Source organism: Abramis brama (genome assembly GCF_963993115.1).
Source record: "Abramis brama genome assembly, chromosome: 9".
NCBI lineage: Eukaryota > Metazoa > Chordata > Actinopteri > Cypriniformes > Leuciscidae > Abramis > Abramis brama.
Genome location: NC_139971.1, coordinates 857501 through 885000, shown reverse-complemented (window position 1 = coordinate 885000; position 27500 = coordinate 857501). Strand labels below are relative to the sequence as shown.

Below are 27500 nucleotides of genomic sequence, written 5' to 3'. Positions count from 1 at the left end.
AATGTATGTATGCATGTATGTATGCATGTGTGTGTATGTATGTATGCATGTGTGTGTGTGTGTATGTATGTATGTATGCATGCGTGTATGTATGCATGTATGCGTGTGTATGTATGTATGTATGCATGCGTATGTATGTATGTATGTATGTATGCGTGTGTATGTATGTATGTATGCATGCGTGTGTATGTATGTATGCATGCATGCGTGTATGTAGGTATGCATGCGTGTGTATGTATGTATGCATGCGTGTGTATGTATGTATGTATGCATGCGTGTGTATGTATGTATGTATGCATGCGTGTGTATGTATGTATGTATGCATGCGTGTGTATGTATGTATGTATGCATGCGTGTGTATGTATGTATGTATGCATGCGTGTGTATGTATGTATGTATGCATGCGTGTGTATGTATGTATGTATGTATGCGTGTGTATGTATGTATGCATGCGTGTGTATGTATGTATGTATGCATGCGTGTGTATGTATGTATGTATGCATGTGTGTGTATGTATGTATGTATGTATGTATGCATGCGTGTGTATGCATGTATGTATGCATGTGTGTGTATGTATGTATGTATGTATGTATGTATGTATGCATGCGTGTGTATGTATGTATGTATGTATGTATGTATGTATGCGTGTGTATGTATGTATGTATGCATGCGTGTGTATGTATGTATGTATGTATGTATGTATGTGTGTGTATGTATGTATGTATGTATGTATGTATGTATGCGTGTGTATGTATGTATGTATGTATGTATGTATGCGTGTGTATGTATGTATGTATGTATGTATGTATGTATGTATGTGTGTGTATGTATGTATGTATGTATGTATGTATGTATGCGTGTGTATGTATGTATGTATGCATGCGTGTGTATGTATGTATGTATGTATGTATGCATGCATGTGTGTGTATGTATGTATGCATGTGTGTGTATGTATGTATGTATGTATGTATGTATGTATGCGTGTGTATGTATGTATGTATGTATGTATGCGTGTGTATGTATGTATGCGTGTGTATGTATGTATGCGTGTGTATGTATGTATGCGTGTGTATGTATGTATGCGTGTGTATGTATGTATGTATGCATTCACACAGGAAACAGCTACACGTCTTTTTACCGTTGAGATAATTTTCGTAAAGCAGCACCAAAATACTGGTAAACCCCTGGAAACGACCTTCATTTCTCCTAGTTTTATTATCAGTAGTTTATTAGTCAGTTGACACAAGTAGTTAATTCCCTCATTAAAGACGTCAAGTGAATTAAATGTCATCTGGCTGGTTCGGTTCATGGCGTATAACAGCCGGACTGGAAACATATGTAAGATGCATGAGAGCGCGATCTGACCGTGACTGACCTGTGGAAGCTGTCCACCATTTTGAGCTGACCGCGGAGGTCTTTTTTGGTCAGGTGATCCAGCATACGAGCGTCCACCAGCGACTCCATGAAGTAGCTGCGGTACTGAGGCAGACCGAGGCTCGGCAGCCAGTCGTTCCCGATCCACTCGTGGTTCATGTCACCGTAGGCCAGAGTCTGAGCGCAAACAACACATTCAGTCCAATCAAGAGCACAGTGAGCAAAATCTAACGCTACTTACCTAAAAGACACTTAATATTCAGTCATATTATTGATCTGACACTATCAGGTGAGAAGAAAACGAACTGAATTGATCTGAATAATGACACTGCTGTCTTTTTAAAGCTGCTTTACAGCTGAATGTGAATTTGTCTCATATTTGATCAAGTTTGCATTATTGATTGTGTTATGTTCTTGTAAAGCTGCTTTTGAACGATATGTACTGTATAAAGTGTGATAGAAATAATTTGAGCCGACTTGACTCAAAATATAACGATATACATCAGGAATCCCACCTCAGCACTGAGTTCATACAGAAGCAGAGTTGATTGATCATAATCTCATGATTTTACGAAGATTAAACCATCATCAGATCCTGTTCTCAGTGAGATCCAGAAACAGAAAGAGCGTTTCATAGAGCAAGACCAGCAAACGCTGCTTTAACATGATGAGGAACTGCAGTGAATCTCAGCAAACTGTCGAGAGCACGTCCACGTCACAAACCTCCACATATCCTCAAAGAGAATCCATTCTGTCATGTCAAACTCGAAGCTTGATTTTCTGATTCATTTTGGTCTGATTCTGAAGTGAAATGTGACATGAACGTGTTCCTGACAGATCATGAGACCTGCATGTGTTGTGCAATAAAACTAAGCCATCAGAAGAAAGGCAGAGATGTGTGTGTGGAAGAGGTTCAAACCTGCGCCCAGCCGCCCTCCTCGTCCTCCTGGGGTTAGCGTGTTAGCAGGTTAGCATGTGGAGCGAGGGGAGGCGATCAGTAGCAGAAGAGCAAATACAGTAAAACATCTCACACACACACAAACACACACACATCAGCTGACTGACCGTGAGCGGCGTGGCGGCCAAACTCTCCATCTCCTCGTGTGTGAGCCAGACATTCCCAGAAGACTACATGATCCGTGAGTGAGGAAACAAGTGAGGACAGATGGAGTGAAAGAGGAAGAGTGTGTTATTGAGCAGCAGGATCATTAGTGAAAGCGGTCAAACATCCCATCAGGTGTTAATGTGTGAGGCATGCGCGAGAGAGAGAGAGAGAGAGAGAGAGAGAGAGAGAGAGAGAGAGAACAGATGTGTGTGTGTGTGTGTTCCAGTGTCCCTGACATCAGTGTGCTGTCGTAAAGCTTGAGCTCTTCTGCTGTTCACCAATAACTGTCTCTCCTCTAGAGCTCTGAAACTGGAGGATCTCACATCAACATGCCTGAAACCCCCAAACCCTGGACTAGGGCCGCTCGATCTGAAGAAACATAACTGCATCTTCTCTGATAAAAAATATGATTGCAATTTCTAATGAAACGAACAAATTCCAGGTTTGCTGTGCTTGTTTGTAGGGCTTCAGAATTTTGTGATTATATATCAATATTACTATAAAATAATAATTACAAAAATAATGACACAAAAAAATTAAAACTAATAAAAATACTAACCATTCTAATATTTCACCGTAATTTTACATTTTTACATTTTACATCACAACTGTAAACTTACAATTCTATTTAAGGCTGTCTTCATTTCTCTGTTTTCAAATAATAAACCAAAGTTCATTTTTGATGTGAAACTGCATGAAGCCCTTAAAGCTTCTGTTTTGTTTGTGCAGATGTTTGGCACAGGCTGTGTTTCCAGATGCACGTTAAAGCGACACTCAGAGCAAACGCAGAGGCACTTCATGTTGCGCAGCATTAACTGTCAATCAAACGTGTAAGTGAACACAGTGCTGCACTTCAGTCTGAAACACACAGCGCTTATATCTGACTCGATCTACTCCATCTGTGTTCTGATCATCACTCTGAATCCCATCCGGACAAAACCTGATTTTTGATCAAAATGTTTTTTCGACGAGACTTACCCACATTCAAGTGTTGATAAAAAAAGAATGCATGACTCTAGAATAAAATGTTTGTTTGTTTAAAAGCAGAGACACCCATAGCAGCACATTTACCTGCAAACCCTGAGGAGAGCTGAGGTGTGTTTGAGTGTGTCAGATCTCTGTTCGAGTGTTTGAGCAGATATATCTGAAGGCCAGGCTGTTTCCTACCGTTCTAGAGGTCGGTGGCGCCGACGGGCTCGTGAGCGACATGATCTCCTGGATCGCGAGGCGTAGTTTGAGGCGGTGAAGAGGGTTGCTGATGCCAATCTCACGCTGGATCTCAGTGTCGGACAGGGCAGACATGATGGCTCCGCTCTTCACGTTGGCACGACAAGCGGCCACATACCATGCAGGCATCCCGACCCACAGCTGAGAAACACAACACACACACACTCCATCATCGGGACACGCTGCTTTACTCACGATCACACACATCCTGTGCACATCACGCAGAGGGCTGGACTAAATTAAGTTCACCCAAAAATAAAAATTACCCCATGATTTACTCACACTGAATCATCCTAGGAGTATATGACATTCTTGTTTCAGATGAATACAATCTGAGTTATAATAAAAAAATATCCTGTCTCTTTCAAGCTTTATAATGGCAGTGAATGGCTGTTTCTGTTTTGAAGTCCATAAAAGTGCATCTATCCATCATAAAAGTGCATCTATCCATCATAAAAGTGCATCTATCCATCATAAAAGTGCATCTGTCCATCATAAAAGTGCATCTATCCATCATAAAAGTGCTCCACAGGCTGCGGGGGGTTAATAAAGAACTTCTGAAGCGAAGCGATGCGTTTGTGTAAGAAAAATACCCATTTTTAAAACTTTATAAAGTAAAATAACCAGCTTCCGGCCAAACGAAAATACGGATTCCACTTAAGCGTAAAGCACAACTTATGCGAGTAATGCAACGCACTGCTGATATTTACGCTACGCCATGACGCACTACGCAACTTTTGACGTCATGAGTTGTGTAAGTTGCGCTTTAGGCGTAAGTAGATGCATATGTTCGTTTGGCCGGAAGCTAGAATTTTACTTTGTAACGTGTTAAATATGGATATTTTACTTACACAAACGCATGGCTTTGCTTCAGGCCTTTATTCCCCCCAGAGACATGAGGAGAACTTTTATGATGGATAGATGCACTTTTATGATGGATAGATGCACTTTTATGATGGATAGATGCACTTTTATGATGGATAGATGCACTTTTATGGACTTCAAAACAGAAATGGCCATTCACTGCCATTTCTACCTCCAACTCAACCTCCAACTCAACTCAAAGCCAGGACATTTTTTAATATAACTGTATTCATCTGAAAGAAGAAAGTCATATACACCTAGGATGACTTGAGGGAGAGTAAATCATGGGGTAATTACAATTTTTGTGTGAACTATCCCTCGAAGTCTAAATGAAGTTACATACAGCGAGCAGCTGTAACTCTCTGGACATTCCTGTGCTCGTCTCAGGTGTAATGGGAACACTACTTGCAACTGGTGAGAAGTCTGTGGACGGGTGATGAGTGTGTGGACAGGTGAGTGTGTGGACAGGTGAGTGTGTGGACAGGTGAGTGTGTGGACAGGTGAGTGTGTGGACAGGTGAGTGTGTGGACAGGTGAGGAGTGTGTGGACAGGTGAGGAGTCTGTGGACGGGTGAGGAGTGTGTGGACAGGTGAAGAGTGTGTGGACGGGTGAGGAGTGTGTGGACGGGTGAGGAGTGTGTGGACGGGTGTGGACAGGTGAGGAGTGTGTGGACGGGTGAGGAGTGTGTGGACGGGTGTGGACAGGTGAGGAGTGTGTGGACGGGTGAGGAGTGTGTGGACGGGTGTGGACAGGTGAGGAGTGTGTGGACGGGTGAGGAGTGTGTGGACGGGTGTGGACAGGTGAGGAGTGTGTGGACAGGTGAGGAGTGTGTGGACGGGTGAGGAGTGTGTGGACGGGTGAGGAGTGTGTGGACAGGTGAGGAGTGTGTGGACAGGTGAGGAGTGTGTGGTACCTCGAGCCACACCACAACGGTGGGACCGTCCCACTGAGCGAAGGGAAGACCCTGCCGACATGCTTCCTCCAGCAACTCGTGTCTGAGAACACAGAGAAAACATTATGAACACGCATGTGCAAAGCGCTTGTGTTATGGGCCAAACATATGTAAGAATGATGATATGCAGTAATATGAAGCATTCGTACGGTCAGAAAACAGCACATGTACAGGTGAGGAAATGGCAGCTGGATTAGCAGAAGAGTTTTGAGAGAAAGAACTTCCACCAACAAATCATCAAAACATCGCCAGAACAACCAGGGATTCAACCATCGCATTACCAATTATGGTATTAAAGGTTAATAAGCTACTTTAACTACTTTATTTAACTTTATTTATTTTATGTTTTTAATTTTAATTATAAAAGGGAGAGTTAAAGAGATGTTTGAGTGAATTATCCCTGTAAGGTTTCTTTCGTGATAGAAGGTGAATCTTTGACCTGTTTGTACGAACTGAGACAAATATTCCTCTCACGCACTCTGTAGTTCAGCTCTGATTCATTTTATGTTTCTAACACTCAAAATGCAGAGAAAGCAGCATGAATACCTGTGATACCTGACGATGTGAACGTGTTCAAAACAACACCACAATAATGCATGTTTGCCACAGCATTACACACGCAGATGCTGAAGTGTGTAGATGAAGGAATAATGCAGACAAACATGCATGACATCATGAGTCTATGAAGAATGAAGCGAAGCATCCGGTCCAGGACTGAGACCCTTACTCCAACTCCAACTCAACTCCACCTCCACCTCCAACTTAACTCCACCTCCAACTCAACTGAACTCAACTCCAACTCAACTCCATCTCAACTCCACTCCACTCCACTCCACTCCACTCCACTCCACTCAACTCAACTTCAACTCAACTCCATCTCAACTCAACTCAACTCCACTCCAATCCACTCAACTTCAACTCAACTTCAACTCAACTTCAACTCCACACAACTCAACTCCAACTCAACTCCAACTCAACTTCAACTCAACTCCAACTCAACTCCAACTCAACTCCAACTCCACCTCAACTCCACTCAACTCCACTCAACTCCACTCCACACAACTCCACACAACTCAACTCCAACTCCAACTCAACTCCATCTCAACTCAACTCAACTCCACTCCAATCCACTCAACTTCAACTCAACTTCAACTCAACTTCAACTCAACTTCAACTCAACTTCAACTCCACACAACTCAACTCCAACTCAACTCCAACTCAACTTCAACTCAACTTCAACTCAACTTCAACTCAACTCCAACTCAACTCAACTCCAACTCCACCTCAACTCCACTCAACTCCACTCAACTCAACTCCACTCCACACAACTCCACACAACTCAACTCCAACTCCAACTCAACTCCATCTCAACTCAACTCCACTCCACTCCACTCAACTTCAACTCCACACAACTCAACTTCAACTCAACTTCAACTCAACTTCAACTCAACTTCAACTCAACTTCAACTCCAACTCCAACTCCAACTCAACTTCAACTCAACTCCAACTCAACTCCAACTCAACTTCAACTCAACTTCAACTCCACACAACTCAACTCCAACTCAACTTCAACTCAACTCCAACTCAACTCCACTCCACTCAACTCCACTCAACTCCACTCAACTCCACTCCACTCCACTCCACTCCACTCAACTCCACACAACTCAACTCCAACTCCAACTCCAACTCAACTCAACTCCAACTCAACTTCAACTTCAACTCCACACAACTCAACTCCAACTCAACTCCAACTCAACTCCACACAACTCAACTCAACTCAACTCAACTCAACTCAACTCAACTCAACTCAACTCCAACTCAACTCCAACTCAACTCAACTCAACTCCAACTCAACTCAACTCAACTCCAACTCAACTCAACTCCAACTCCAACTCAACTCCATCTCAACTCAACTCAACTCCACTCCACTCCACTCAACTTCAACTCAACTTCAACTCAACTCAACTCAACTTCAACTCAACTCCAACTCAACTCCATCTCAACTCAACTCCACTCCACTCCACTCAACTCCAACTCAACTCCATCTCAACTCAACTCCACTCCACTCCACTCAACTTCAACTTCAACTCAACTCAACTCAACTTCAACTCAACTCAACTTCAACTTCAACTTCAACTCCACACAACTCAACTCCAACTCAACTTCAACTCAACTCCAACTCAACTCCAACTCAACTTCAACTCAACTTCAACTCAACTTCAACTCCAACTCAACTTCAACTGAACTCCACACAACTCCAACTCAACTCCACTCAACTCCACTCCAACTCAACTCCAACTCAACTCCATCTCAACTCAACTCCACTCCACTCCACTCCACTCAACTTCAACTCCACACAACTCAACTCCAACTCAACTCCATCTCAACTCAACTCAACTCCACTCCACTCCACTCAACTTCAACTCAACTTCAACTCAACTCAACTCAACTTCAACTCCACACAACTCAACTCCAACTCAACTTCAACTCAACTCCAACTCAACTCCATCTCAACTCAACTCCACTCCACTCCACTCAACTTCAACTTCAACTCAACTCAACTCAACTTCAACTCAACTCAACTTCAACTTCAACTTCAACTCCACACAACTCAACTCCAACTCAACTTCAACTCAACTCCAACTCAACTCCAACTCAACTTCAACTCAACTTCAACTCAACTTCAACTCCAACTCAACTTCAACTGAACTCCACACAACTCCAACTCAACTCCACTCAACTCCACTCAACTCCACTCCAACTCAACTCCAACTCAACTCCATCTCAACTCAACTCCACTCCACTCCACTCAACTTCAACTCCACACAGCTCAACTCCAACTCAACTTCAACTCAACTTCAACTCAACTTCAACTCAACTTCAACTCAACTTCAACTCAACTTCAACTCCAACTCAACTTCAACTCCAACTCCAACTCAACTTCAACTCAACTCAACTCAACTTCAACTCCAACTCCAACTCAACTTCAACTCCAACTCCAACTCCAACTCAACTTCAACTCAACTTCAACTCAACTTCAACTTCAACTCCACTCAACTCAACTCCAACTCAACTCCAACTCAACTCCAACTCCAACTGAACTCCAACTGAACTCCACTCAACTCCACTCCACTCCACTCCACTCCACTCAACTCCACTCAACTCCACTCAACTCCACTCAACTCCAACTCAACTCCACACAACTCAACTCCAACTGCAACTCAACTCAACTCCAACTCAACTCCATCTCAACTCCACTCCAACTCAACTTCAACTCCACACAACTCAACTCCAACTCAACTCCACACAACTCAACTCCAACTCAACTCCACTCAACTCCACTCAACTCCAACTCAACTCCAACTCCATCTCAACTCCACTCCACTCCACTCCACTCCACTCAACTTCAACTCAACTTCAACTCAACTCAACTTCAACTTCACACAACTCCAACTCAACTTCAACTCAACTTCAACTCAACTTCAACTCAACTTCAACTCAATTTCAACTCAATTTCAACTCAACTTCAACTGAACTCCAACTCAACTCCAACTCAACTCCACTCAACTCCACTCAACTCCACTCCAACTCAACTCCAACTCAACTCCAACTCAACTCCAACTCAACTCCAACTCAACTCCAACTCAACTCCAACCCAACTCCAACCCAACCCCAACCCGAACTCCAACTCAACTCCACTCAACTCCACTCAACTCCACTCAACTCCAACTCAACTCCAACTCAACTCCAACTCAACTCCAACTCAACTCCAACCCAACTCCAACTCCAACCCCAACCCCAACCCCAACCTCAACTCCAACCCCAACTCCAACCCCAACCTCAACTCCAACCTGAACTCCAACTGAACTCCAACTGAACTCCAACTGAACTCCAACCCCAACCCCAACCTCAACCTCAACTCCAACCCCAACCTCAACTCCAACCTCAACCCCAACTCCAACCTCAACCCCAACTCCAACCTCAACCCCAACTCCAACCTCAACCCCAACTCCAACCTCAACCTCAACCTCAACTGAACTCCAACTGAACTCCAACTGAACTCCAACTGAACTCCAACCCCAACCCCAACCCCAACCCCAACTCCAACCTCAACCTCAACTCCAACCCCAACCCCAACTGAACTCCAACCTCAACTCCAACCCCAACCCCAACTCCAACCCCAACCTCAACTCCAACCTCAACCCCAACCTCAACTCCAACCCCAACCCCAACCTCAACCCCAACCCCAACCCGAACCCCAACTCCAACCTCAACTCCAACCCCAACCCCAACTCCAACCCCAACCCCAACTGAACTCCAACTGAACTCCAACCTCAACTCCAACCCCAACCCCAACTCCAACCCCAACCTCAACTCCAACCTCAACCCCAACCCCAACTCCAACCTCAACTCCAACCTCAACCCCAACCCCAACCCCAACCTCAACTCCAACCTCAACTCCAACCTCAACTCGAACCCCAACCTCAACCCGAACCCCAACCTCAACCCCAACCTCAACTCCAACCTCAACCTCAACTCCAACCTCAACCTCAACTCCAACCTCAACCTCAACTCCAACCTCAACCTCAACTCCAACCCCAACCTCAACCCCAACCTCAACTCCAACCTCAACTCCAACCTCAACTCCAACCTCAACTCCAACCCCAACTCCAACCCCAACTCCAACCTCAACTCCAACCTCAACTCCAACCTCAACTCCAACCTTAACTCCAACCCCAACTCCAACTGAACTCCAACCCGAACTCCAACTGAACTCCAACTGAACTCCAACTGAACTCCAACCTCAACCCCAACCTCAACCCCAACCTCAACTCCAACCCCAACCCCAACCTCAACCCCAACCTCAACCCCAACCTCAACCCCAACCTCAACCCCAACCTCAACTCCAACCTCAACCCCAACCTCAACTCCAACCTCAACCTCAACCTCAACTCCAACCCCAACCTCAACTCCAACCTCAACCTCAACTCCAACCCCAACCCCAACCTCAACCCCAACCTCAACCTCAACTCCAACCTCAACTCCAACCTCAACTCCAACCCCAACTCCAACCTCAACTCCAACCTCAACTCCAACCTCAACTCCAACCCCAACTGAACTCCAACCCCAACTCCAACCCCAACTCCAACCTCAACCCCAACCTCAACCTCAACCTCAACCCCAACCTCAACTCCAACCCCAACCTCAACTCCAACCCGAACTCCAACCCCAACTCCAACCCCAACTCCAACCTCAACCTCAACCTCAACCTCAACTCCAACCTCAACTCCAACCTTAACTCCAACCCCAACCCCAACTCCAACTGAACTCCAACCCCAACTCCAACCCCAACTCCAACCTCAACCCCAACCTCAACCTCAACCTCAACCCCAACTCCAACCCCAACTCCAACCCCAACTCCAACCCCAACTCCAACCCCAACTCCAACCCCAACTCCAACCCCAACTCCAACCTCAACCTCAACCTCAACTCCAACCTCAACTCCAACCTTAACTCCAACCCCAACCCCAACCTCAACTCCAACTGAACTCCAACCCCAACTCCAACCCCAACTCCAACCTCAACCCCAACCCCAACCTCAACCTCAACCCCAACCTCAACCCCAACCTCAACTCCAACCTCAACTCCAACCTCAACTCCAACCTCAACTCCAACCTCAACTCCAACCTCAACTCCAACTGAACTCCAACCTCAACCCCAACCCCAACCCGAACCCCAACCTGAACCCCAACCTCAACCTCAACCCCAACCTCAACTCCAACCTCAACTCCAACCTCAACTCCAACCTCAACTCCAACCTCAACTCCAACCTCAACCCCAACCTCAACTCCAACCTCAACTCCAACCTCCAACTCAACAGCCAGTTCCTCACTGTAAACAGGCTTTAAAGTCCCAATGAAATCAAAATGAACAGTTCTTGTTTTTATGGAATATTGCCATCTTTATTCTAAATGATTTATCTGTGCACATCATTATTGTTTTAATAATCTTGAATCAGAATAACAGCAGCATCTCTTCTCTGATGACGAGGGCGGGGCAACCTGTCACTCACATGAGTTCAGCCAATAGTAAACCACAACCATCCAACCATCCAATGAGTTCCCCACAGACACAATCAAGCCCCGCCCACATTTGTTCTTGTTCCAGAAGCGTTTCACTCGATATACGACACAATAGAGGAGAAAAGACCAGCACAACTTCACTTTTATGCTGACTATTTTTTTTGTGAGACACTTTCTTCAAATTCTCCCCTGCATAATAGAGATTTAGTCTTTGTACGGCACATCGGGCAATCGCTGTTGTATTAAATCCTGCTTTATAAAGAAAGATATTTCTTTATCACTAAATAAATCAATGCATAAATCTAGGAATTAACCAATACAGTTATGAAACCTTTGTAGGATTACAAATTTAAGAATATGTTTAAGATCTGTTGATCCTACTTCCTTACATAACATCACATGAAAAACTAAGGTGAACTACACCGTATTGGGCATTCAAGGTGAACATGATGGTATCCATTTACTGATTAGATTCAATATAGTTTCCATTGAAGGGGTTTTGTTAGTCTTTGATCTTCCTACTGAGAGTTGAACTATGTGTGAATGTTTACATAGTCTTAGTTCTCGTGACCATGTGTTGTTTATACAATTTGGGGGGTACCATTATCTCCAGTTGGGGGTAATTGCCTCTATTGTCTTTAGATGATTAGATTGAGTGGTCATCTCTAAGGCAGTGTGTAAGGTCAAGACTTTTAAGGACTGTCAGCACCTTTAAGGACTGGAGTTGGACAAGGAGTTGCCCACTGAATGCCTATAAGATACCATGTAAAGTTACGTTAGTTAGACTTGATGACCGCAGCTACAACAGCTTGGGTTCTCAATAAAGAATCCTGCTGAAGAAAGAACCAAGTCTCCTGGTCTTCGATTCTGAGTTTCCTACACCTTCACCATGTGGTTATCATCTCAACTCAAACCATGTGTAATGTTGTAAAGGTCAGAAGGTTAGTAGAGCTGAAGCGCATCACAGCAAGCATGAGACGTGCAGGTGGTTTTCATGCTCCACACACACACACACACACACGTGACGGTCTGCGGACACTTACCCTGTGTTTGGGCTATGAGTGACACATGAAAGAGTGTGTGAGGAGAGAGGAGGGAAAACAACCAGAATGAGCCACTGCAAGACTGATGGGTAATGAGACATGAATCATAATGACACCAACACACTCAAACTGCTGCGATGCCTTAAATCATAAAGACCTCGATATACTTCAGCATAATCAAAGAACAAACTGATGATTTCAAACATATTTAATACTGTAAAGCTGCAATTGTATAAGTAAACTGTTTTCGCTGTTTTCTCTCTGTTGTTTATTTTGTTATCCGTTCGTTTGCTAAGGAAAAAGCACTGAGTATATCGGGGCCTCAACACTTCACATTCACTGGTGAGCAAAAAGAAAGCGGTGTTGCTGTGAGTGAACATGATGGCAGGTCAGTGGTGTCGAGTGAAGATGATGAAGCACACACTAAAGCATCAGAGAGTTTCTGCAGTCACTTCTCTATTAGGCTTGCTACGATAGTGTTGTCACAAGTCGTGTTGTTACAAGTCGATTAACCGGAGGGAGAATATTATCACCGTCACATCTCTATTCTCTATGTTTAAGCAGTTTCCCTTCAGAAACTATTGAATATGAATATTATCTATGAATGCTATTGACGTGTCACTCACTTCTTCTGCAGTTTTCTGCTCTTCTCTGCAGGGCCGCCCAGTTTGCCGAGTGTCATGGCGTCCGGTGAGCCGCTTCCTTCAGGTGTTCCTGCCGCTGATCCACACACACACACACACACACACACACACACACACACAGACAGAACTCGTCACATTCTCATGAGTTTTGGTGTGTTTTCTCACATCACGACCCAGAAGGATCCCGTGTTGATGAGCGAGCGTGATGTGATTTCTGACTGACTGATTCGATCACAGAACATATTACACTCGTTTACGCCTGTATTTAATGATGATCACTAAACACGCATGTGAACGCTATTATATATAATGTTGAATATAATGTATGATAATTCTCATTTACATTTATGCATTTTTCAGATGCTTTTATGCAAAGCAACTTGCATTGTATTCAAGGTATTCACATTTTTATCAGTTCTTGCTTTCCCTGGGAATGGATCCCATGATCGTTGCTAGTGTCACACTCTACTGTTTGAGCCAGAGGATTTATAATGCATTTAAATGAGAATCAGTTGCATTGCAGTGATGAGAATTATGGGGCAAATTTTAACGATGCAAGAGCAACGGTGTGAAAACAGGCTGTGTTTAATTTATGCAGAATATAATTTCATGTTTTATTGTGAAATGTGACTAGAAGTGTTTTTGTGACATCCCTTCATTCACATTAATTTACCTGTTTTTCCACGCCAAAATTGAAGACTGGAATGTTATTTAAAGGATTAGTTCACTTCAGAATGATAATTTCCTGATAATTTACTCTCCCCCACGTCATTCAAGATGTTCATGCCTTTCTTTCTTTGGTCGAAAAGAAATTAAGGTTTTTGAGGAAAACATTCCAGGGTAGAGTGGAGATGGAGGAGTGTGTGACGCGGATGAGGAGTGTGTGACGCGGATGAGGAGTGTGTGACGCGGATGAGGAGTGTGTGACGCAAATGAGGAGTGTGTGACGCGGATGAGGAGTGTGTGACGCGGATGAGGAGTGTGTGACGCGGATGAGGAGTGTGTGACGCGGATGAGGAGTGTGTGACGCGGATGAGGAGTGTGTGACGCAAATGAGGAGTGTGTGACGCAAATGAGGAGTGTGTGACGCGGATGAGGAGTGTGTGAACGCAGATGAGGAGTGTGTGACGCGGATGAGGAGTGTGTGACGCGGATGAGGAGTGTGTGACGCGGATGAGGAGTGTGTGACGCGGATGAGGAGTGTGTGACGCGGATGAGGAGTGTGTGATACACACCTGGCACAGGAGACTCTTTCCCCACAGGACCAGCTCGACTCTTCTCCTTCTTGGCGAACAGACGGCCGATAGAGACCTTGATGCTCTTCTTCTTGGTGGCCTTGTTGAGTGAGTCCTGACTGCTGTTACTGCTGCTGGGGTTACTGTCCTGCAGGCCAGCGCTGCGCACACACACACACACACACATCACCGCTCTGACCCTGCACTAACACTCACAGTATGCCTGGTTCAGATTACACAATTGTTTTGTCTGTTACGATAGTCACTGTGTCAGATTACGCGTTTTTGACTCCTAAAATCTTGTCGTGTCGTGGACAAGAAACATGTCAGACTACACGTTGCTTTCTGACCAGTCATTGTGTGCCGTCTCACACACACATATATTCACTCACACACATACATACATACACACTCACATTCTCACTCTAGCTCTCTCACTCACTCAAACGCACTCACTCACTCATAAACACTCACTCACACACAAACGCACTCAACTCACTCAGTCACACATTCACACACACACACTCACTCACTCTCACTCACTCACACACAAACGCTCTCAACTCACTCAGTCACACATTCACACACTCTCACTCACTCATTCACACACTCACTCACACTCACATAAACACTCACTCACTCACTCACACACACACTCACTCACTCACTCACATAAACACTCACTCACTCACACACACACAAACACACTCAACTCACTCAGTCACACATTCACACACTCACTCACATAAACACTCACTCACTCACTCACTCATTCACACACTCACTCACACACTCACATAAACACTCACTCACACACACACACACTCACATAAACACTCACTCACTCACATAAACACTCACTCACACACACACACACTCACATAAACACTCACATAAACACTCACTCACTCACACACAAACGCACTCAACTCACTCAGTCACACATTCACTCACTCTCACTCACTCATTCACACACTCACTCACACACTCACATAAACACTCACTCACTCACACACACACACACACTCACATAAACACTCACTCACACACTCACATAAACACTCACTCACTCACTCATTCACTCACACACACACACACACACACTCACATAAACACTCACTCACTCACTCACATAAACACTCACTCACTCACTCACTCACTCACACACACACACACACACTCACTCACTCACATAAACACTCACTCACTCACTCGCACACAGACTCAATCGCTCGCTCACTCACTCACTCAAATTAAACATGCTAGTCTTTTTATGGTGATGACGCAAAGCATCGCAGACGCTAGTTGGTTGTCGTCCACTATGACACACTATACGAGATGAAACGATCGAATCCTGCGTCCCGACGCCCGTTGTCGTTTACAAATCCCCACAACACCCTACGTCAAACAGATCGTGCCGAAATGGGGCTAAAATAGTGTAATCTGTCCCAGGCATTAGCATGAAGACGAGCTAACGTCACTGACCTGCGCACGTCTCTGATGTCCTCGTGGCTCGAGGTGTGTAGCGATCCCTTATGGAGACGCATGGAGGACGGCGTGGATGGAGGAGAAGTCTCACATCTGATGGTGGCTTTATCGTCCTGAGCACACTAAACACACACACACTGCATCAGTTAAACACACAGACCTAAAACACAATGTCTCAACATTATCATTATCATTTCTGAAGCTCATTTTCAACCTGATGAAATTTATACATGTATTCTGTGTTTGCAAAATGTAAATTATAAAACCATACTTTTTTTCCCGGCTAGGCTCCCTATTTAATGACAATTATACAAGGCATTTGTGTGTTTGATATATGAATGAATTAGATGTTCCGAAGCTCTATGGCACTGTTGATCATTCTGTCATCATTTACTCTCTCAAACGTCGATGAACACTGTTGTTGTTTTTTTGGAGCCAAATTGACCTTCAAAACATCTTTTGCGTTGCACAGAAGACAGTTCTGGGTGAGCAAATGCTGTTCAGTCCTCTGTGAGAGACACTGACAGTCACTCATCATGAGTGTTTAACACTGGAACACTGTCAGTGTCAGCTTTAGTGCAAAATCTCTAATTCATCGCGTCCCATATACGGTTCTGTATAATAACATTAATAAGCAGGGCTGGGTGGTGTGTGTGATTTAAAACATCAGTTTTTGTTTTGAAGGGAAGTGTTTCCACATCGTTCCTTTGATGTGAATCTGATGTTGATCTTTTGTTTTATGTCCATCGAAGGAACATCAAATAAGTTGAAATACTGTAAACATAAAATGCACATTTTCATCAGATCTTCTACTATCTCTATACGCTCTATGCACGAACGTATTTCTGGTAGAATCTCAGTCAGCGTCTTTACTTCCGCATAACGCGTTCTATAGCGAAGTGTACTAGCGGCAACACTTTCATAAAATTCATTTTCTCAGAAACGGAGACAACGATTTTAGAAACTGATTCGCTAGTCGGATTTTGCATCATATGAGAGAATACTCACCCTCAAAGTTGTCGATGTAGCTTGAAATATATAATTTAAAGCCCTTCTCTTTCTTACTCTAAGGTGTGACAGCTAACTGCCTCACAATATTGTTAACATCATTCACGTTAACCGCTGGAAGTTCTTGTAAACAGCTAATGTTATTTACCATTATCTCCACCGAATGCAAAAACGGCTTCCGACGCAGCACCGGATGTAACCGGGCGGGCTGAGACCAAACGCGGAAGCGATCATGCATAGAGCCTATCGGTGTCACTCTTAACTATTGTGATGTTCTAATTTTGTTGTACCATAGTGTAAACTGAATGCTCAAAGCATGAAGGAAAGAGAAAGTGTGGGGCGAGGCTTCATGCGATGCGCCTCATGCTGATTGGATGGATCTGCATGAGACATTGCAGAGGATTGTAAGAAAGGGGCGGAGCTAAAGCTGATCCAATGATTGGAGAAGCCCTGCACACATCATCAGAGAAGACTGTCATTACCAGTTAAAAAAAAAAAAAGATAAAATAAACATGCCTGGATGATTCGTTCCCAATAATAATTACTATAAACTGTAACCTGCATTTGGTAAATAGACGGTTAATTTCATGAAGAGTTTGGTCATAGCGCCCAGTCCTGCTTATCACTGTGTGTCATGAGGATATCGATATCTGTAAGGTGTTTGTCTGCTAATACTGTGAGGATCTGCACATGTGTGTGTGGTGTGTGTGAGCTCTACACGTGTGCATGTTCACATGTCCAGAACCGGTTACACACGCGCAGGTTCTCTAAATTACCTTCCTACGATGCTTCCGCAAATCGCTAGGCTGTTGAAGCGCAAGCAAATGGAGAAAGAGAAGAAACAGGCAGTTAGCAGCGTTTCAGATTAAAGCACAGAAGCTGGTGAGAAAAGATCTAGAGAGACACACACACACACACACGAGAAAAGCAGGAGGCATCAATGTCAGTGCTGAGGAGAGACAGGTGAACACACACACACACACACACACACACACACTGTTCACTCTGGACAGTGATCCTGAGGGTTGAACTGGTCGTAATCTGCAGCTGTATGTCAGAAACACTGGCATTTCAAACGTAAAGATCGTTTGCTTGAGCGAGAACTTCGGATAAGTGTAAATGAGCGTGGGTTAGGGTTAGGAGCGTGATGAGCGTGTTGTGGACTGGCACAGCTTCCTCTGCGCTCGACTCATTACGGCACAAGCGTTCAGCACTCATGCACACGTTTAGTCATGGCAAGTCAGACTCTCAGCTTTTAGGGCGGTCAGCTGATTACAACAAATAAAGTTTGGCGGTAAAGTGACTGGTCTGGAATTTGCCTAGAATATCTTTATATGTGAATTTGTTTTCCCATTATTTGTTTGTATGCTTGTGAAGCACTTGTTGCATTCCATGTATGAAAAGTGCTATACAAATAAATGTTTATTAATATTATTGTTCGCTTTGTTGCTTGTTATTTGTCTTTTAGTGCTGAACGTTTAAACACTGAGACATGGAGGCGAGCACTGCTATCGTGACAGCTCAAGTTGCGCAGAGTAAACAGTGGTTAGGCTTTATCTTCTCCAGGTCTAATCGCTCATTTCCCCGAGGAGGAACCAGCAGGAAGAGCTCCAGTAAACTTCCTCTAGAACACACGCATTAACAGCAGGAACACGGAAAACATTGGATTTCAAAAAACACCATTTAGCATGTTTTTTTTAAGCCGTTTGGTTTATGAGGACACAGCAGATGTCCTCATAAACCAGGTTTACGTTGTAATACCCATGTTATTATACACATTTGTGTCCTCATAAACCATGTATACAAGAACACACACACACACTCACCAAGGTCATGACCCCCATGCGGTCGAGATGGCGACACACACAAAAAACACACACTCACTCACCCACCAGGGTCATGACCCCCATGCAGTTGAGACGGCGACACACACACACACACACACACTCTTGTACATCTATCTTTATGAGGACATTCATTGACACAATGCAATCTCTAGCCGCTTACCCTAACCTTACCCATCACAACTGAGTGCCTAACCCTACCCCTGACCCTAAACCGACCCTTAACCTCATTATAACCTTATCCCTAAAACCAAGTGTTGACCCTCAAACAGGCCTTTAAAGGTTCTCAGAAACTGAGGACCGGCCAACATGTCCTCACTCTACTCTCTTTGTCCTCACTCCACTGGGCTAAAACTCAAACTGGTCCTCACAAAGATAGTTGCACAAGTACACACACACACACACTCACTCACCAGGGTCATGACCCCCATGCGGTCGAGCTCTCGGCGGGGTGTGTTGTGTCCTGATCCGGGTGGAGACTCGCTGAGGAAGGACCGGAACCGGCCCAGATCCTCTCCACTGCCCACTCGACTCTCGATCTGCTCGGCTCTCAGCGTCGTGTTCTCCTTCTCCTCCTGGATCATCCTGTCAGGACACACACACACACACACAGGGTTAGAGCGCAACAATGCACACGACAAGGAAATTAATCAAACTTACCAAGACCAAAGAAACCATTCAATCCAGGCATGTCAATTTGTTCTTAAAGGTGACACATTATGCCTTTAATATAATGTAATATAAGATTTATATTACACATTAAGATGTAATATAAATCTCTGGTGTCTCCAGAATGTGTGTCTGAAATCTCAGCTCAAAATACCAGATCATTTATTATAGATTGTCAAATTTGCCCCTTTTCGGATGCGAGCAAAAACACGCCGTTTGTGTGTGTCCCTTTAAATGCAAATGAGCTTTAGCTCCGCCTCCGTCCAGAAGAGGGCGGAGTCTTTACACGCTTCAGAAACTCCGGCAATAACAGAACAGGCCAATCTCCCTCATCCAGCGCAGAAAAACAAAATATCGCAATGTATGTGTTTTCCAATATCGTGCAGCCTTTTTTTATTTATTAAATCAACTCCATGCTAATGACTCACAGATGTAAACCACTCAAACCAGGTAAACGTATAATCATCTACTCTACACTATTACTGCCTAGAAGGGGTTAAGTATTAGCCCACGTGTGTTAGCATGAGTGCTGTGTACCGTATCTCGTTGTTGATGGCGTGTTAGCATGAGCGCTGTACCGTATCTCGTTGTTGATGGCGTGTTAGCATGAGCGCTGTACCGTATCTCGTTGTTGATGGCGTGTTAGCATGAGCGCTGTACCGTATCTCGTTGTTGATGGCGTCGAGCTGCTCCTGCAGCATCAGGGCGAGGGTTTGAGCGTCTGCCTGTCCAGCAGGAGACAGAAGATCCATCGAGCTGAAGACCGTCTCTCTGTCGTCCTCAGCGTCTGACATGTCCATATCGCTCTCGAACGCGTGAGCCACGTTAGCCAGAACATTAGCCTGTTGCAGCCGATCCCACTCCTGCTCGTCCAGCGTCTGCACCTGACAACAACCACAGCAGAAATCACACCAAACGCATCGGGACGCAAAATCATTTCAACAACTACCGCAGAAAGTCCATGATTTTATTGTCGTCCGAATCCAGATTATCAGTTTTTCTCCCACTATCTGTTGGTAAAGTCCCAAATTAATTACCTACTGTTTTTTGACAAGGTTGTGTGTTAATTTAACAGCTGTTCGAACCCACACATCTGAGTTTACAAGAAGCAAAGGACACCGGAAGCCCTTACTCTCTCTCACGTTAAAGTGTCATGAAACCCGTTTTAGCCTGGTCATTCACACGTCAGAGTTGGGAAAAGTCTCAAAAAATGGGCGTGTAAACTGTGGAAAAGTGGGAGTGTAGAGGGGAGACAACAACCAATAAAACACAGACCTGCAACACACTCATTATACAGACACATGAATATTAAAATATGACCTCGGAGAGGAGAGGGTTAAAAATCTTACCCTATAACAAACTGCCAAAACGAGGGAGAAACACAGAAGAACATTTGAAAGGACTAACAATAATATTTTCATTACATTTACGAGTCAGTTTAACACAGAAAGAATAAAGGCATTACTTTTTATCCATTGTTCTTTGAATTATCGGTCTACATCGTGTTCTGTGTATTAGAATAATCCACCGTGTCGTCGCGTTCATGATCAGACCTACAGCTGTATCAGTGTCCTTATGTGCACATATATTTCATTTGACGAAGATATGCACATACTGGTTCATGTTTAGAGCACTACAGTATATTAAATATGTCCATAAAAACTTGAAACACGCTGCTCCGGTCTTTATATGAACGATATGATCCACATTATAAGTAATCCAGCGCAGTGATTGGATTGAACGAGCTCTTTCTCACGAATAAATGCAGAGTCACTCAGGGTCAACTGACGTAGAATCGTGACGCAGCCAATCACACGCTCCGAAGCCTCGCTTCTACCTCACATTCAGCCAATCACACGCTCCGAAGCCTCGCTTCTACCTCACATTCAGCCAATCACACGCTCCGAAGCCTCGCTTCTACCTCACATTCAGCCAATCACACGCTCCGAAGCCTCGCTTCTACCTCACATTCAGCCAATCACACGCTCCGAAGGCTCGCTTCTACCTCACATTCAGCCAATCACACGCTCCGAAGCCTCGCTTCTACCTCACATTCAGCCAATCACACGCTCCGAAGGCTCGCTTCTACCTCACATTCAGCCAATCACACGCTCCGAAGGCTCGCTTCTACCTCACATTCAGCCAATCACACGCTCCGAAGGCTCGCTTCTACCTCACATTCAGCCAATCACACGCTCCGAAGGCTCGCTTCTACCTCACATTCAGCCAATCACACGCTCCGAAGGCTCGCTTCTACCTCGCATTCAGCCAATCACACGCTCCGAAGCCTCGCTTCTACCTCGCATTCAGCCAATCACACGCTCCGAAGCCTCGCTTCTACCTCGCATTCAGCCAATCACACGCTCCGAAGCCTCGCTTCTACCTCGCATTCAGCCAATCACACGCTCCGAAGGCTCGCTTCTACCTCGCATTCAGCCAATCACACGCTCCGAAGGCTCGCTTCTACCTCACATTCAGCCAATCACACGCTCCGAAGGCTCGCTTCTACCTCACATTCAGCCAATCACACGCTCCGAAGGCTCGCTTCTACCTCACATTCAGCCAATCACACGCTCCGAAGGCTCGCTTCTACCTCACATTCAGCCAATCACACGCTCCGAAGCCTCGCTTCTACCTCACATTCAGCCAATCACACGCTCCGAAGCCTCGCTTCTACCTCGCATTCAGCCAATCACACGCTCCGAAGCCTCGCTTCTACCTCGCATTCAGCCAATCACACGCTCCGAAGGCTCGCTTCTACCTCGCATTCAGCCAATCACACGCTCCGAAGGCTCGCTTCTACCTCGCATTCAGCCAATCACACGCTCCGAAGGCTCGCTTCTACCTCGCATTCAGCCAATCACACGCTCCGAAGGCTCGCTTCTACCTCACATTCAGCCAATCACACGCTCCGAAGGCTCGCTTCTACCTCACATTCAGCCAATCACACGCTCCGAAGGCTCTCTTCTACCTCACATTCAGCCAATCACACGCTCCGAAGCCTCGCTTCTACCTCACATTCAGCCAATCACACGCTCCGAAGCCTCGCTTCTACCTCACATTCAGCCAATCACACGCTCCGAAGCCTCGCTTCTACCTCACATTCAGCCAATCACACAATCCGAAGCCTCGCTTCTACCTCACATTCAGCCAATCACACGCTCCGAAGCCTCGCTTCTACCTCACATTCAGCCAATCACACGCTCCGAAGCCTCGCTTCTACCTCACATTCAGCCAATCACACGCTCCGAAGCCTCGCTTCTACCTCACATTCAGCCAATCACACGCTCCGAAGGCTCGCTTCTACCTCACATTCAGCCAATCACACGCTCCGAAGGCTCTCTTCTACCTCACATTCAGCCAATCACACGCTCCGAAGCCTCGCTTCTACCTCACATTCAGCCAATCACACGCTCCGAAGCCTCGCTTCTACCTCACATTCAGCCAATCACACGCTCCGAAGCCTCGCTTCTACCTCACATTCAGCCAATCACACAATCCGAAGCCTCGCTTCTACCTCACATTCAGCCAATCACACGCTCCGAAGCCTCGCTTCTACCTCACATTCAGCCAATCACACGCTCCGAAGCCTCGCTTCTACCCAGGGTTTTTCCTGGGTCAAAATTGGTCTTCGGTGGTGGCTGACCGACATGGTCATCCACACACAGCAAAGAGTACCCTAGTACCCACATGATCCGCAAGCCCAATATTGACAATAAATGTTAAATTTAAAATAAATACAAAGAAACAGTTTGTGATTTTTTTCTTATCTATTCATGAAAAAACAATCACTGTCAGGCTAGATAGTAAAAGAAAGCGATTACAACTTATTTTATATCTTTACCTTGATGTTTGTTTCTTTTGTTCCTCGTTGTTAATATTTGGTTGTTCATTCTTTTTATTTTTTGGGGGGGCCATCATTTTCTTCCAGACTGTGGCTGAGAATTATTTTAATTTTAAACCTCTTCCAAATTATATATAGACTATGCAATTATCAGACACAGATATTACCTGTCACTCTCACTGTCATCCTTTCTTGCCCTCTTTGCAAAAAAAGCTGTGATTTTTCCACGACTGGCTTTCATCGTTTTGAAAGATAAAATCCTTTTTTGATAGGCCTGATAATTATTTTAGTATAATCATATAAATTAAAAAGTAGCATTAAAAACGTAGCGTTAAGATGTGTAATAGTGTAATTTTTTACCATATAAAATTAGCAGCTAGCTAGCAACAGCTTGATTTGTGCTTTGATCTAGTTTCATCTCACTCCAGTCTAACTTTAAACTAAATGATTTTATAGGTAATTTACTACACATTGTCATAGGCCTATACATACTGTGGATTATTAAGGCTAAATTATGGCATGGGGGGGTGTAAAACCTAACTGAATCTTGTTTGGTTTAGTGACAACATGTTATGTTAACATGGTACACTTTCTGGTAAGCTACACTTTTTTATTATTCCAGTTCAATTGTGATTTGATTTAATATTGACTCATTTGGATAAATATTAGGTTACACAAGATAGGCATTCATTTTTCTCTAGAAAAAAAACAACTCACCTAATGCTGTAACAGAGAGCCCTATCAGTTGGTAGTATTATTTAAGGTTAAAAATAACACAAATGAAATATAATGCGTTTTTTTATTATAATAACAACTTTATTTAATAATTTAAGTAAATATATAATAAATATGCAATATAGTACACATATTTAGCAAAATACTCTCTATAGCTCTTTTTTTTCTAGCCAACTAACGTGCCTATCCTATATTAGGCTATGATCATTAAATGGCTTTCCTGAGGTAAATGTTATGTGACATAATTGTTCTCCAGCTGTTTTATTGACCCCTTTGTTTGACTGATTGGTTGATATTATGCATGAGGAATATAAATTTCGGTAAGTTGTACTGTATCTTTCAACGGTGTTCATTCGTGATTAACGTTAATTTACTATCAGCTAGAGATGATCGGTTCATGTGCCGCTAGGGATCTGTCGCGTCACATTTACAAGCGCCAAAACGGTATTTATTGTCTGAATTTCGTAATAAAAGTGACAGAATCTGAGAGCTGAGATTTTTTTATATCATAAGTAACCTGCTCTGTCTAGTCTGTCGGTCTCCGTGTTCTCTTTGCTTCGCGATTTTTCTGTGCGTGAGAAAATGGATGTGTGGCGTGAGAGCGTGTGAAAAGTGTCAATTGCGTGTGTCTCACGGTGAATGCGTGAGAGTTGGCAGACCCAGCGCTAATTCAGCAAAAATATTCTCCGAATGCACCACGTGAAACATGGATTCGGTCTTCCGACCTTTAGGATCAGTTGATTTTGATGCGAGGGAGAGAGCAAAGACAGAACTGAAGACGGAGAGTGCCTGCGCGGCGGTGGGGCGCTGTGATCGTTCTCTCCCGTCACTCCGTCAGTAGCCTGCTTCACTCACAAGGCTTTGGCGGGACAAAAAATCGTTTTGGCGGCCGCCAAAAAATTTTCAATGTAGGAAAAACCCTGCTACCTCACATTCAGCCAATCACACGCTCCGAAGGCTCGCTTCTACCTCACATTCAGCCAATCACACGCTCCGAAGGCTCGCTTCTACCTCACATTCAGCCAATCACACGCTCCGAAGCCTCGCTTCTACCTCACATTCAGCCAATCACACGCTCCGAAGGCTCGCTTCTACCTCACATTCAGCCAATCACACGCTCCGAAGGCTCGCTTCTACCTCACATTCAGCCAATCACACGCTCCGAAGCCTCGCTTCTACCTCACATTCAGCCAATCACACGCTCCGAAGCCTCGCTTCTACCTCACATTCAGCCAATCACACGCTCCGAAGCCTCGCTTCTACCTCACATTCAGCCAATCACACGCTCCGAAGCCTCGCTTCTACCTCACATTCAGCCAATCACACGCTCCGAAGCCTCGCTTCTACCTCACATTCAGCCAATCACACGCTCCGAAGGCTCGCTTCTACCTCACATTCAGCCAATCACACGCTCCGAAGGCTCGCTTCTACCTCACATTCAGCCAATCACACGCTCCAAAGGCTCGCTTCTACCTCACATTCAGCCAATCACACGCTCCGAAGCCTCGCTTCTACCTCACATTCAGCCAATCACACACTCCGAAGGCTCGCTTCTACCTCACATTCAGCTAATCACACGCTCCGAAGGCTCGCTTCTACCTCACATTCAGCCAATCACACGCTCCGAAGCCTCGCTTCTACCTCACATTCAGCCAATCACACAATCCGAAGGCTCGCTTCTACCTCACATTCAGCCAATCACACGCTCCGAAGGCTCGCTTCTACCTCACATTCAGCCAATCACACGCTCCGAAGGCTCGCTTCTACCTCACATTCAGCCAATCACACGCTCCGAAGCCTCGCTTCTACCTCACATTCAGCCAATCACACACTCCGAAGGCTCGCTTCTACCTCACATTCAGCTAATCACACGCTCCGAAGGCTCGCTTCTACCTCACATTCAGCCAATCACACGCTCCGAAGCCTCGCTTCTACCTCACATTCAGCCAATCACACGCTCCGAAGGCTCGCTTCTACCTCACATTCAGCCAATCACACGCTCCGAAGCCTCGCTTCTACCTCACATTCAGCCAATCACACGCTCCGAAGGCTCGCTTCTACCTCACATTCAGCCAATCACACGCTCCGAAGCCTCGCTTCTACCTCACATTCAGCCAATCACACGCTCTGAAGGCTCGCTTCTACCTCACATTCCCTGACGCTGTCTTGACTTTGCTTTTTAACCCGAAAGAACGAATTTGCTCGGAAAAACGCAAAAATAACCAATTTTCACTTATTGATAAAATGTATGAGTGCTTTTACTGTTTTGAGTGATGTGCAACCTGTACATATCTGTTCACATCTCAAAACATGTGTTTTGGGGTTTCATGACCCTTTAATCACGAAGTTAGGGCTCATGTTGTAGAGGAGACAGGATCTGTCGGGACTTCACCTTGGAGGGCTCGTCCCTCAGCGCACACGCTCGGCCCTTCTGGGGTCGTCTGAGCACCAGCGCGCCACTGTAGTGACTGTCCATCACTGACGACACCGACACCGGGAACCTGAAGTCCGGCGTGCCGCTCACCTGAGAACGCCTGCGGGGAGAACACCACCGTCACAACACAGAACAAACACACGAACACTGGGGGAACACAAGCACATCAGAGAGAGCAAACACATGAACACTGGTTCCCATTAGAGATGCTGGAGTTACCCATGATGCAGCAGAGAGTTGCTCCTGCTCCGCCCCCTCTCGTGCTCCGCCCTCATGGTCTCGATCTGGATGAGCAGCTGCTCCTGAGGTCACAGGTCAAGAGAGAGAGGGAAAGAAAGAGAGTCCAAAATCGAAAAAATAGATCCAAGTGAACAACAACCTTTAAAATGACTTAAAATACACATATACAGTGAGGAAAATAAGTATTTGAACACCCTGCTATTTTGCAAGTTCTCCCACTTGGAAATCATGGAGGGGTCTGAAATTGTCATCATAGGTGCATGTCCACTGTGAGAGACATAATCTAAAAAAAAATCCAGAAATCACAATATATGATTTTTTAACTATTTATTTGTATGATACAGCTGCAAATAAGTATTTGAACACCTGTCTATCAGCTAGAATTCTGACCCTCAAAGACCTGTTAGTCTGCCTTTAAAATGTCCACCTCCACTCCATTTATTATCCTAAATCAGATGCACCTGTTTGAGGTCGTTAGCTGCATAAAGACACCTGTCCACCCCATACAATCAGTAAGAATCCAACTACTAACATGGCCAAGACCAAAGAGCTGTCCAAAGACACTAGAGACAAAATTGTACACCTCCACAAGGCTGGAAAGGGCTACGGGGAAATTGCCAAGCAGCTTGGTGAAAAAAGGTCCACTGTTGGAGCAATCATTAGAAAATGGAAGAAGCTAAACATGACTGTCAATCTCCCTCGGACTGGGGC

The 27500-nt window shown here is 44.9% G+C and overlaps 1 protein-coding gene across 11 annotated transcripts in view; it reads right to left on the bottom strand.

Moving 5' to 3' along the window:
- ppfia1 (PTPRF interacting protein alpha 1) overlaps positions 1-27500 on the bottom strand; it is an 81682-nt gene that overhangs the window by 23577 nt on the left and 30605 nt on the right. For 3 of the 11 annotated variants that reach the window (XM_084123618.1, XM_084123613.1, XM_084123616.1), the window contains exons 13-25: positions 26769-26851; positions 26508-26649; positions 20197-20420; positions 19281-19452; positions 17800-17829; positions 16013-16137; positions 14528-14688; positions 13275-13368; positions 5484-5565; positions 3647-3847; positions 2440-2502; positions 2294-2320; positions 1376-1551 (exon numbers count right to left, since the gene is read on the bottom strand). In XM_084123618.1, the coding sequence (XP_083979744.1) occupies positions 1376-1551; positions 2294-2320; positions 2440-2502; positions 3647-3847; positions 5484-5565; positions 13275-13368; positions 14528-14688; positions 16013-16137; positions 17800-17829; positions 19281-19452; positions 20197-20420; positions 26508-26649; positions 26769-26851 (1580 nt within the window). The remainder of the gene's footprint in view (positions 1-1375; positions 1552-2293; positions 2321-2439; positions 2503-3646; positions 3848-5483; positions 5566-13274; positions 13369-14527; positions 14689-16012; positions 16138-17799; positions 17830-19280; positions 19453-20196; positions 20421-26507; positions 26650-26768; positions 26852-27500) is intronic. The other 8 variants (XM_084123622.1, XM_084123621.1, XM_084123623.1 and 5 more) reach the window with 5 other exon arrangements.